At 40.9% G+C, this 11,058-nt stretch overlaps 1 protein-coding gene across 7 annotated transcripts in view; it reads right to left on the bottom strand.

The window, feature by feature from the left end:
- The window catches only part of LOC125765482 (serine/threonine-protein kinase tousled-like 1), a 56,160-nt gene extending 52,482 nt beyond the window's left edge, over positions 1-3,678 (bottom strand). The window contains exons 1-3 of one of the 7 annotated variants that reach the window (XM_049430727.1): positions 3,562-3,678; positions 305-778; positions 42-106 (exon numbers count right to left, since the gene is read on the bottom strand). In XM_049430727.1, coding sequence (XP_049286684.1) covers positions 42-72 — 31 coding nt within the window. In that variant the 5' untranslated portion in view covers positions 73-106; positions 305-778; positions 3,562-3,678. Of the gene's footprint in view, positions 1-41; positions 107-304; positions 3,033-3,436 lie in introns of those variants that run through there. The other 6 variants (XM_049430709.1, XM_049430695.1, XM_049430735.1 and 3 more) reach the window with 6 other exon arrangements.
- Positions 3,679-11,058: the final 7,380 nt, after the last annotated feature.

Below are 11,058 nucleotides of genomic sequence, written 5' to 3' on the forward strand. Positions count from 1 at the left end.
AAATGGGCAGGAAGCACAAATTTAACCAGCTAATTACTTACCACCCAGAGAGAAGCGAATCGGATCTGTCATACCATTGATGACGGGACTATTCTTAGAACGTCATCTGCGGAGAGAAAGAAAAAGATTTAAGTAATTAATAGCGAAATTTGGAATGTAAAAAAAAACTCAGCAAATTACGAACAAATCTCGGTTAATTCATAGTTGTGCCAATATTAGCTTTTCATGAAACAAACCAATGTTTGATAAGCCTGCATCGCAAACTCTTTCACTCATCGCTTGTTGTTCTGGTTCGCACACTTACTCGTTTTTGATAAGGCAGCACTTGAATCCGGCTCTCTTTCTCTCTGCTAGTGGCTTATCACTTAGCTGAGTAGTTTCCCTCTGTTGTGACGGCCCGTCTATTCGGTTGCTTGAAGAAAACGCTTTTATTGTAGCCGGAATCGCTCGTCCTACACCACTTGCATTTGCACTTTCTACCACGGATACATTCACACCAGCCTGTTAGCGCACGCTCGTCGGTAACGTATGCGCACTAACCGCACATACCGAACCACGGACAGCACGGACTGGATAAAACATAAACACACAAATACGTACACACTAACACAAAACACGCGCCCACGCACAAATCAAACACACATAAGCGCGCGCGCGCACTTACGCCTCCGCTTGCTTTTTACAAACACAGATGCACGCGCACACAGAATCAATGACAGTAGGGTGCTCAACACGACACACTGGCACTGGGAGTATCCTTTCGTATCAACTTTATCGCCTGCAGATATATACATTATTTAAAAAAAAACACATCTTGTACATTATGTATATGTATTGACGGCTGCTCTACCCCTCTCTATCGATCACTTCGCGGATAGCGTTAACCCCCTTTAGTCCCTTTCTATCATTATCCTTACAACCGGACAAAACTTTCGTCCTTAATTTACGCTATGCAACCATTTTCGGCATGCAGTCGTACGTTCTTAGCAACGACCATTTTGTACGCCAAGTGGCGAAAAGAAAAACATTGTTTCGAAGCCACTGTAAATTCTACCAACTGCCCTTGCGTACTGGTTTTCTAAAAGCGACTTACCACTGCTTAGGGAATGCGTATAATTTCACCAAGTAGAATATTCTTAATTACAGGCCCTTTTCGCTGTAGGTTTGCTTCTTGCTGCTTACTATCTACTCAATCTGCGCACACGTTTACACATGTTGCTAACAAACCATTTTTGGTTGTGACAGCAGCTTGTTTTTGGCAACTTCAATCAAACGAATCTTTTGTAAGATACAAAACTAGATGATATTATATTTCGTTATGTTGCGTAGCAATATTCTTGAATGTTTTAATAAAAATCTGTAAGATTAGAAAACAACAAATATGCGATCAAAACACCCGACTTGATAAATGTGTCAATTTTGGCACAATGGTTCAATTACAGTCAAGTACTGTCATTTCCCAAGTAACACGAATAATTTATTGAAATGTTTGGAAGTTAGTCGAATTTTCTCAAAAGTAGTAGTAGTAGTAGTTCAACACGTCGTTTATGTCTCGCATTACAGGATTGAGTGCTTATTTTCATTTTACCAAATACAAACGATTGTATTAATAAAAAATATATATAACGAAGAGTGTTCTTTCTAAAGTTTTGAGAAAATTTTGAGAAATCAATAGGGCATAGGGTTTCATTACCAAAATAGGTACGTAAAAATGAGTTTAAAGTATAAAGAATAGGAATTCACAGAAATTGGTACCATTATATTCTATTTACAAAAAAAAAACATATGCCGGTAGGTATGCTCGAATGTGTGCGGATATCCAATTTCTTCCTCCCCTTGTCTTAACGATCTCTATAAGCACTGGCCAGCCATTTCTGGCTTTGCTACGGGTCTGTATGGGGTTTGATACCCAGTCTTGCCGGGTGGAACCGGCGCCGTTTATCACTTACACCACCGGGCCGCCCAAATTTCCAGCCAGGATTTCCAGTTTACAAAGTGCAATAAAATATTGTTTACACCTTTTCTTGCTAGTTTCCAACTTTTACGACTTGTACTGCTAATTTCTTTTTCTTTTCATTGTATCATTCTACACTTTCATTTGGGATGGATTTTAAGTCTGTTTGGTGTACATGCGTGCGCGTATGTGTTAGTGTGAGTAAGGTTTTGCTCTTTGCTTGCTAATAGGGTTGATTGAAGTCTTCGGTTTCACTTTCGCACCCGTCTTGCTTCTTACTCGAGAGGTAGTTTTATTGATTGCAGAGTGAACATATACGCGCACGCACTCGCTTACATTCACACACAGAAAATATACAAAATTGCCTTGCGCCTAAACATCACTTTCTACTTCTTTTCACATTTTTTCCACTTTCAACGATCACATTTTTTTATTGTAGTTACGCTTACAATGATAAATAATTGAAATTAGAAGACCGAGATGGAAAATGCTTTCTAATGGACTGCGCAATTATTTATATTGCTAACGAGTAGGACTTATGTTCTTGACGTTTGGGAAGATACTAAAAAGTCGCGTTTTATTCACTGTTCTGCGACGCCGTACTGTTTAGCAGCAGGTGTCAGCCATTGCCCAGCTGACACTGTCCGAACTTATTACACACGAAGGGAATGCCTTCGCGCTAGATCACCATGACAAGCTATTGCCCACTGGCAAGCTCATCATGATGCGAAAAGGAGATGTCAATAACTTCTTAAAAGTTGATATTATGATATAAAATTAACTTCAGGGAATGTCTACAAGGTGCAATCGGTAATGTTCACATTAACATCACACCCGTGTAAAACAATAAGTCAATAAAAATGAGAGTCGTCGTCGTTACAATAGAAAATAGGACTAATTTCCCGGGTATGCTATTATCACATATATCGAGCCTACCAAGGATGAACGATTTATAAGGCAAAAAAATAGATAGATATCTACACGTGTGTGCGTGCATTGTCATGCTATATCTTGCACGCTTGCTTTCACGAACACACACTTGAGTGAGCGTATAACGATTTAGTGAATGATTTTTCAGCTATCACTTACAAACCAACACACAACTACTCATGTACGCGCCCTTGGAAACCGGTACTATTTGTAGCGCGACACCGGTGACTTGAATTGCCGTCGATGGGTCGAATTTTCGTTCTTCATCAGTACCATCTTCGCCCGCAAAAATTGTGTTAGCGTAAAATAAAACGAATGTCTATGACGTTTGTAGTAAATGGGACACAACTCACTTTCACTATTGAATGTTGTTAAAACAACAAATGTTAGAAGCTAGATATACATACACACATATGCATTTCACTAAGGTTGAAAAGGATTTTTGATTGATGAATGGGTTTGTTTTGTCCGGCGTAGTAAAGTCTGGCACCACTGCGGTGGTGGTGATGCATTTAAAATTACTAATCAAGTAACTTAAACGTGGATATTTACCCCCTGAGTTTATTGTACTCGCAGTAATGGTTTAACAGACGAATAGGTGTACTGGATTGTTGTTCTTTATTAGTTCTATGTCAAATCAACTAATGAAATTGAATCAAACGAAACGAACTACGCACAGTATCAATGAACGCACCGTCCCGCGTGTACGTCCTAGCGCTTTGACGTTTACTTGGCAAGTACACGATTCCACTCAATATAGAGCGAACTTGTTTACTGTGAAGCCGATCCATTCACGAAGACGGTTTTTGAGGGAAAGAGGTAGCATGCTTGTCTGTCTCATTTTAGCATTTCAGTTAACAATTTGGCAGTTGACAATTGTTTTTGACAGTACGCATCACGAAACGTCAACAAATTGTAGCAAAGATTTACACAAACTATTTTTTTAAGACTCTTGTTCTCATCACACTTGTTGTGATATTTTCGACACATTATGCAACAGAAAGAGATATTCTTTTCTTTGATATTGAGAATAAACGTATGGAGAATCGAATTCCCATGTAATATTTTAATAGAAATCGATACATGAATGTGAAACAAACTCACATATAACACCACATTAGTTTTTTCCTGTATTGGTTTAAAGATAAATATGTTTTTGTTCTTAAACACTGTATTTCACACTTTGGTAAATAATTGTCCTAATAAATTTTTCAATCACTTTTTATTGTTTTTTCTTCGTATTGCTCATTGTCATTTGTAAGCGTTATGAATATTTCGAGGTTAACGATTTTAAAAAAATTGTTTTAAAAAAATATTTGAAGAATACGCAATGCATGATACCGCCCCCCCAGTGTCATCATGTTCGTGTTTTGCTTGAAAAGAAAACTATACAGAAAACTTTATTTAAACCAAGCCTGCAGGAACTGTTGATCCATGAATAGTGGTGGGCATATCGGAACTTACACCTGTTTCCAGCTACGTTCGAATCGTGTGCTGCTTGCATCGAATCTCTTGCCACTTCGATCGAACCACATGCGGCTAGCATTGAATCGTGTGCCATGTCACTGAAATCGCGTACCACTATGGCACCTAAAACCTAAAAACCCACCTAGTCTCTTTACCCACTTTGATGTCTTCCGCGTCAAACTTATAAGACCACCTAGTCCACCTTTCCCACTTTAATTAGTGCACACGATTCAACCGTAGTAGCACGCGATTCAGTGACATGGCACACGATTCAACGATAGCGGCATGTGATTCGATCGAAGTGGCATGCGATTTGATGGAAGCGCAAGATACGACACTTAAGGCACTGAGGCATTTCATAAGGGACTTTCACATGAAACATCGTTGAGATTAGTTGGATTCGCTGGTATTATCACATAAAATGGATAATATGTTAAGGATTTAAGTCTTGTTCTATCCAAGATAAAAGGGTTAGATTAGAAATAAATATTTTTTTGTTCTGTGGTTAGAATATCAATAAAACACTGCAGACCTTGTCCATATAAACTTGAAAAAACAATTTAAAGCGTATAATAAATGTCATCAGTATAATATAGAATAAAATACAGGCTCTAAAAAAAATAATTTGTATTTCCTTTTGTAACGGTTCGTTTGAATCACGGACGTTGTGTAAGCGGCGCTGAAGATCCAGCGGATGACAGAATCCAATCGTCAGCAGGTTCGCTGTGTGCGCAGCAGTCCGTCGACGATGTTTGTATGTGGTAGTATCGGACAGAAAATCTACCTGTATTTTCATCGTTCCGCAGCAAACAGTTTTCCGTGCTACAATCGATGCGTAGGGCCATACCCGTGAAACTAGCCCTGTAGAAAAGCGAAAGAAAAAGAGCGTAGACAACACATTTGCAGGAAGCAACGTTTCAATCTATACATTTCAATTGTCAAAAGGTTATCCGCGAGTGTGTACCTAGCAACAATGGCTATATCTCGGATGCCGATGCGAAATTCGTAAGTATTTGCAACTTTCCTTCTGGTCAGCTAATTGAAGCAAAAAAAAACGCCAAGATGGCGAAGTGTACGTTTGTTTGGTGTGGTTTCGATGCTGCGTGAGTATGGTTGTATGTGTGTGAAGTACGTACGAGAAGGTTTGTATTGCCTTTCTTGAATACGAGTACGAGCGCAGCCATATTGAAAAGCCAGGTTAGGTAGCAATGTGCCGTGTGTATGTGTTGGTGTGCTAAGAAACATCACACATTTGAAAAGTCGACTAAATAGTTGATTTTTGTACGCAAATTGTAATCATTTATCGAAATGCACACATTCAAAGCATACACACATACATATGGCAGCTCTAGTGTTCATTAGGGTTCATGAATGAAGTTGTCTCGTTCTTCACAAATTGCTTTGAACAGCAATTTTGTACTTTAGCTGACGGTATAGGTAGAGAAAGATATGAGATAGCTAAAGGAGAGAAGATGAAGAGAGAGGGCAAGCAACAAGGGCAACTAGGAAAGTTGAAACAACACACTTAAAGCATTCCTGTTCTCTTTCTCTCGTAAGGAGCTAGAGGAGTGAAACGAATTCAAACGATTTGTTGGGGTGATCGTTCATGAGCGATAGAGAAGGAAAGCTAGGATCGGTATCCATCATTACTGCTCTTGCTAATGAACGATATAGGGAATAAAAACGGCTACGAAGCACTGGCCAGCCCTGTGCTTATCTTTCATTACGGACGGCAGTGTGTATGCGTACGCCCGGCAAGAAGTTGTGCAGGGTCTCAGAAACAGTCTTTTAGTAGCGGAAGTAAGACGACGAGATAAGGGAGGGAATAAGCACCCAGCCGCCTCGCAATCTATCATTACTATTGTAATCGGGCACCTGTCGTCGTTGGTGTTCAGTGATTGAGAAAAAGGAGCCAGGTAAAAAAATATGCGTGTGCAAAGTAATCATACATTCTATCGCAACCGAACGAAACTAAAGAAAATCCTGTTCGGCCCCATCTCGCTGTCTCTTTTACTCTTTCTCGCTCATTCCATTCATTTGCTGTGCTTGGGGTGTGTGAAGATTTCAAACAAATGCACACGCACCAGTACACGGAGAGTGCAGTGCGGTTCTTTTTCATGAGAACCAGATACTTGTAGGCCTCTTTTTCTGAATCATTTGGGACCAATTGTACTCCCGAACATGCAACTAATGCATCCGCAAGTGAGAATTCTTTCATTATTATTATTGTTCATTAAATAGGCTTAATTTCGAGGTGCTAGTGTTTGGAAGTGTTCGGATTTCGTAAAAATAAACTCATTGTTGGTTCCACCATCTTGGATATCGTTTTGACAGTTAGTTACAGTCAATGTATTGGTGATTTGTTTATTCAAAATCAACTTTATTGCAAATATTCGAGTTCCTTTACTCGTTTTTGGCTGTATGTGGTTGGGCCTGACAATAGAAACATATCAAATAGTCGACTAATAAGAAATTGCAGTAGTTTGCTTTGAACGGAATGAGAGTGGAGCATTTTTGTTAGTTTTCTGTAAAATAAAAGAATGTATAGGTGTGTGAGGTGATATAGGTGAAAGAGTGAAAGAGAAAGAAACGCAACATCTCTCAGTACAATGGTCGTTCACACTGAATCGTAAAATCGATTCCCCAACTGTACGCACACAACGCACAAACCAGACCGGTGACAAATATTAGCTCTGTCTCATGGGTAATGAACAAGCATATGGTTTTTTTTCTCACTCACGCAATTTAAATGACAAAGAGAAAGCCATGTAATAGTGTTTCCTTTTCTATCTTGTTGCTTTCCCCAGCTAACAATTCCGAAGGCTAGGTCGAAAACACTATTGGCCTCTCGCTTTATTACTATGATGAAAAAACGAGAGACCAATTACAATGGGCCAAATGTTTTCTCGAAATGTCAGCTGGGTAGTTGCGGCCGCCATAGTGACAACAGACTTCTTAATTTGGTTTTTTGGAAGGAGAGGAGTTCCATTTACCTTTCGTTGTGCTTTTAATGTTTGTAATTATTGTGACACTATGATCATGGAGAGTTTTCACGGTAGTTTTCCAGAGGAAAAACCACTAAAATGTCAACAGGAAAATGGGTACGTTTACTGTGCGTCAGCTTTGGAGTAGAGAGTAAATCTGTGGCTGTGTGCGTTAGTACGAATGGAAGAAACATCTTCTCATGGTATGATGTTGCTTGTGTGTGCGTGTGCGTATGTATTATTCAATCATCAAATATACGCACTCCGATCTGAATCCTGAATGATTCGAGCATGTGAAAAACTGAGAATGTTCCAGCCAATTTTCTCCGGTATTGAATTTTCATAGTTGGTATAGTTGAATTTTCATAGTCGAGCAAATTCCAGCCTACTGTTGTTAGTTTCACGCTGTGCCTCCAGTCGTTGTCGATTGCAATACATACCAGCTCTTTTGCTCACACTCTTTCTCTCGCACATAAAAATTATTCTCACCAACCAATTGTTTTCTGAGCTGCTCGTTCGTGTAGGGTGAGCCATTCAATTTTGACAGTTCGCTCGGCAGATCAGTCTAGCTGTCGGACGGCTTATCGATCGCAGTAAGTGATGTTCTAAATTTGCCAATAAGAAACCGTATATGTGTGTGTATACTTGTACAAGTGTGCCGTAGTGAATGAAAAGGTTAGGTTTTGTTTTTGCACGATAGTAATTTCTCCAACATAGCTGTTCTTGGTTTTGAATTGCACAAAAAAGGTGTATTAAGATACGTCTTTAATGAACGGTAGGGTACGGTCTTTGGCTTAAGTAGAAACAGTGAACCAAACAGGCCAAACAGGTGGGGTGACAGGTGGAAAAATGAAGTGTGAATTGCGATTGAAAGCAGAACGACCAGATGGTGGTCATGGTGGTGTGTTGGTAGTGAAAGACGGAAACTGAACTGTGCTAAACCGACAAACGAGTGCAATCGAGTGCATTTTATTACGACTGACAGTCTAGTCGACGTTCCTTTTTTGCATATTCCTGCCTTGACCGGTACGGTTCTATGCCCGCGTGTGTGTGATGTATATATGTGTACGTTCGTGTGTGTACAGTCAATCAACCAATTAAAACGCTACCAATCAGGAAATCAATCAACCGTCCAGCAAAAGGAAAAGATAAACTATCCATTTGAAGAAGAAATATACTGCTTCAACGTAAATCGACGTCTCCTTCACCCGTGCGCTTTTAGCAAGTGCAACTATCTCATTTCTGTGCATTTGGTTTTGTGCAGCGAACTATTCAGTTTTCATCATTCGCTCTCGCACGCGTAGTGTCGAGAGAATGAATGGCTGGTAGAAGGAATGCAGTGTGAAAACGTAACTAGATTTCGTTGTGAATTTTTCACCCCATGGCATGGGGGTTACTTTTATGTATCGGCGAGTCTCGCTCTTTCTATTTCTTATTCTCTGTCTCTCGCTGAGCGCTACTCTTATGCTCTGTACTAGTGATGGGCAAAATGCTGTCGGAATCGTTTCCGGAGCGCTCCAAATTTTCCGGAATCCATTCCGGATAGTAGGTTCGGAATTGGACCAAGGTATATAGATAATTAGAAGGTAGAGTTATCTAGAGCAATTTGACGTTTCGCGACATGACAGAGGCATACCAATGATATTGTTAGCTTCAAAGCACTATCTCATAAAGCATATTTTAAATAACTTCAATCACTATATGCTAAAGAAACAACCTAACAAATGTTGGAGATCCACAAATCGTACGTCATCAATCAAACTCAAATAACTGAAGATACCCACCCAATGACTATCCGGCTATCCGGCTACGTGGTAAAATAAGTCTAGTAAGCCAGAAATGACCGACGTGACCTTGTAACCTCGTTAAAGCCAAGAAGAGAGATCCACCCAATAGTGTACACAAAGAAAAGGTCACCAAAAGCGATGCAAACAAAAGTCCAAGAGTCACTTGCGTCTGGCGGGTCGACCCGAACCTACCGGGTCGACCCGTAGATACAAGTAAGTGCAATATACCATAAGCGACTCCGTCCCGCGTGTGCAGCTAGTTCGGGACGAAGTAGGTTTAGTAGGTCCCGTAGGTGCAAGCTACCATAAGCGACTCCGACCCGTGGGTGCAGCGAGTTCGGGTCGAAGTAGGTTCAGTAGGCCCAGTAGGTTCCATGATTCCGGTACCATGAGCGACTCCGATCCGTGGGTGCAGCGAGTTCAGGCCGGACTCGGGTCGAAGTATTTTCAGTAGGTCCAGTAGGTGCAACGATTCCGGTAGGTGCAAGCTACCATAAGCGACCCGTGGGTGCAGCGAGTTCGGGACGAAATAGGTTTAGTAGGTCCAGTGTGTCCAACTACCATAAGCGACTCCGACCCGTGGGTGCAGCGAGTTTGGGTCGAAGCAGGTTCAGTAGGCCCAGTAGGTGCAACGATTCCGGTAGGTGAAAACGATTGCTACCCGTGGGTGCAGCGAGTTCGGGACGGAACTACTGAACTTGCCTACATTTACGGGTCGGCCCGAATCCGCTGCACCGGTGGTCGGAGTAAGAGTCGATTCCAATTTTACTGCACCAGGCTCCGGGTCGAGCCATGAAATGAATCGAATGACCCATCACTAATTTGTGTACATTGTGTACAAACCTGCGGATTAACCAAGGAAAACCCAAGAAGCTGGATTCCTTAGTCGTACCGTGGCAAACCCTGGCAAAGAAGAAGTATCCGGAATCGGCTCCGAAACCAGAAACGATTTCGAACATGGAATCGGAACCGAATTCGAATATGGAATTGGAACCAGGAAATTTCGATACCGAGTGCCCATCACTACTCTGTATGCTGGTGCTCTTGGTCATCAAATACGAACGGTGTGGCAACAGAATGTTAGCCTTCCGATTTCTCAACTTGCAATAGATGATGGTTGTTGGTGCCTCTAAAGCCAATAATCTAGCACATCTTTCAAGTACGATAAAAAACTGTCAAATTCATAATTATGAAACGGACATAAAGCAGCCATGAACCATTCTCCCCAAGGTGTTTGTGCTGCATATGTCGTGGATGTTTTTACGTCCACCAAACGCATATGTAATGTACGTTATTGTAAGTGGAAGTTGTTCCACTAGTTCCAGCAGCGACGCAGATGCGAACTTTTTACACGGATGTAACAGTTCAATACCTTCAATCATTGATACCACCTACACAATGTCACTGGTTGCGCATGATGCAGCACAACCAGGGAAATAGTCATTCCCCACCGCGTACGTATTCACTGTACATAGGGGCTGTGGCGTGTGATAGGAAGGCGTTAAAAAGATCTAGAAGAAAGCGTCTCTAACCGTTTTGTCTAGACAATCTCGCATGAGTAACGGACCGAGATGCAGCAGCAATTGCAGCAGGGTATAACAAAGAAAAATTGCTTTTAGAGAAGGAGGTGGCAAAACAAACAGGCGAGATGATTTCACCAACACACCGATGTGTGCATGGATTTGACATCTCTGATATAGGTATATAAGATGGTGCAAACAGACATACAGGCGTATACATTCGGCTACGGACATGGGCCACATTATCTTAAGATAGTTAGTTACGAAGAACCACTTAGTAAGAATTATTGCTATGACGATTACTTCTGTAGACGAAACTTATTGCCATGACGAATACTTCTGAATTAAAGGGAAAGTTACCAACTTTGTTGCATACGATAATATAATAAACTTAAACTAATGTAAAGTTTTTTGAG

Source organism: Anopheles funestus, chromosome X, assembly GCF_943734845.2.
Source record: "Anopheles funestus chromosome X, idAnoFuneDA-416_04, whole genome shotgun sequence".
NCBI lineage: Eukaryota > Metazoa > Arthropoda > Insecta > Diptera > Culicidae > Anopheles > Anopheles funestus.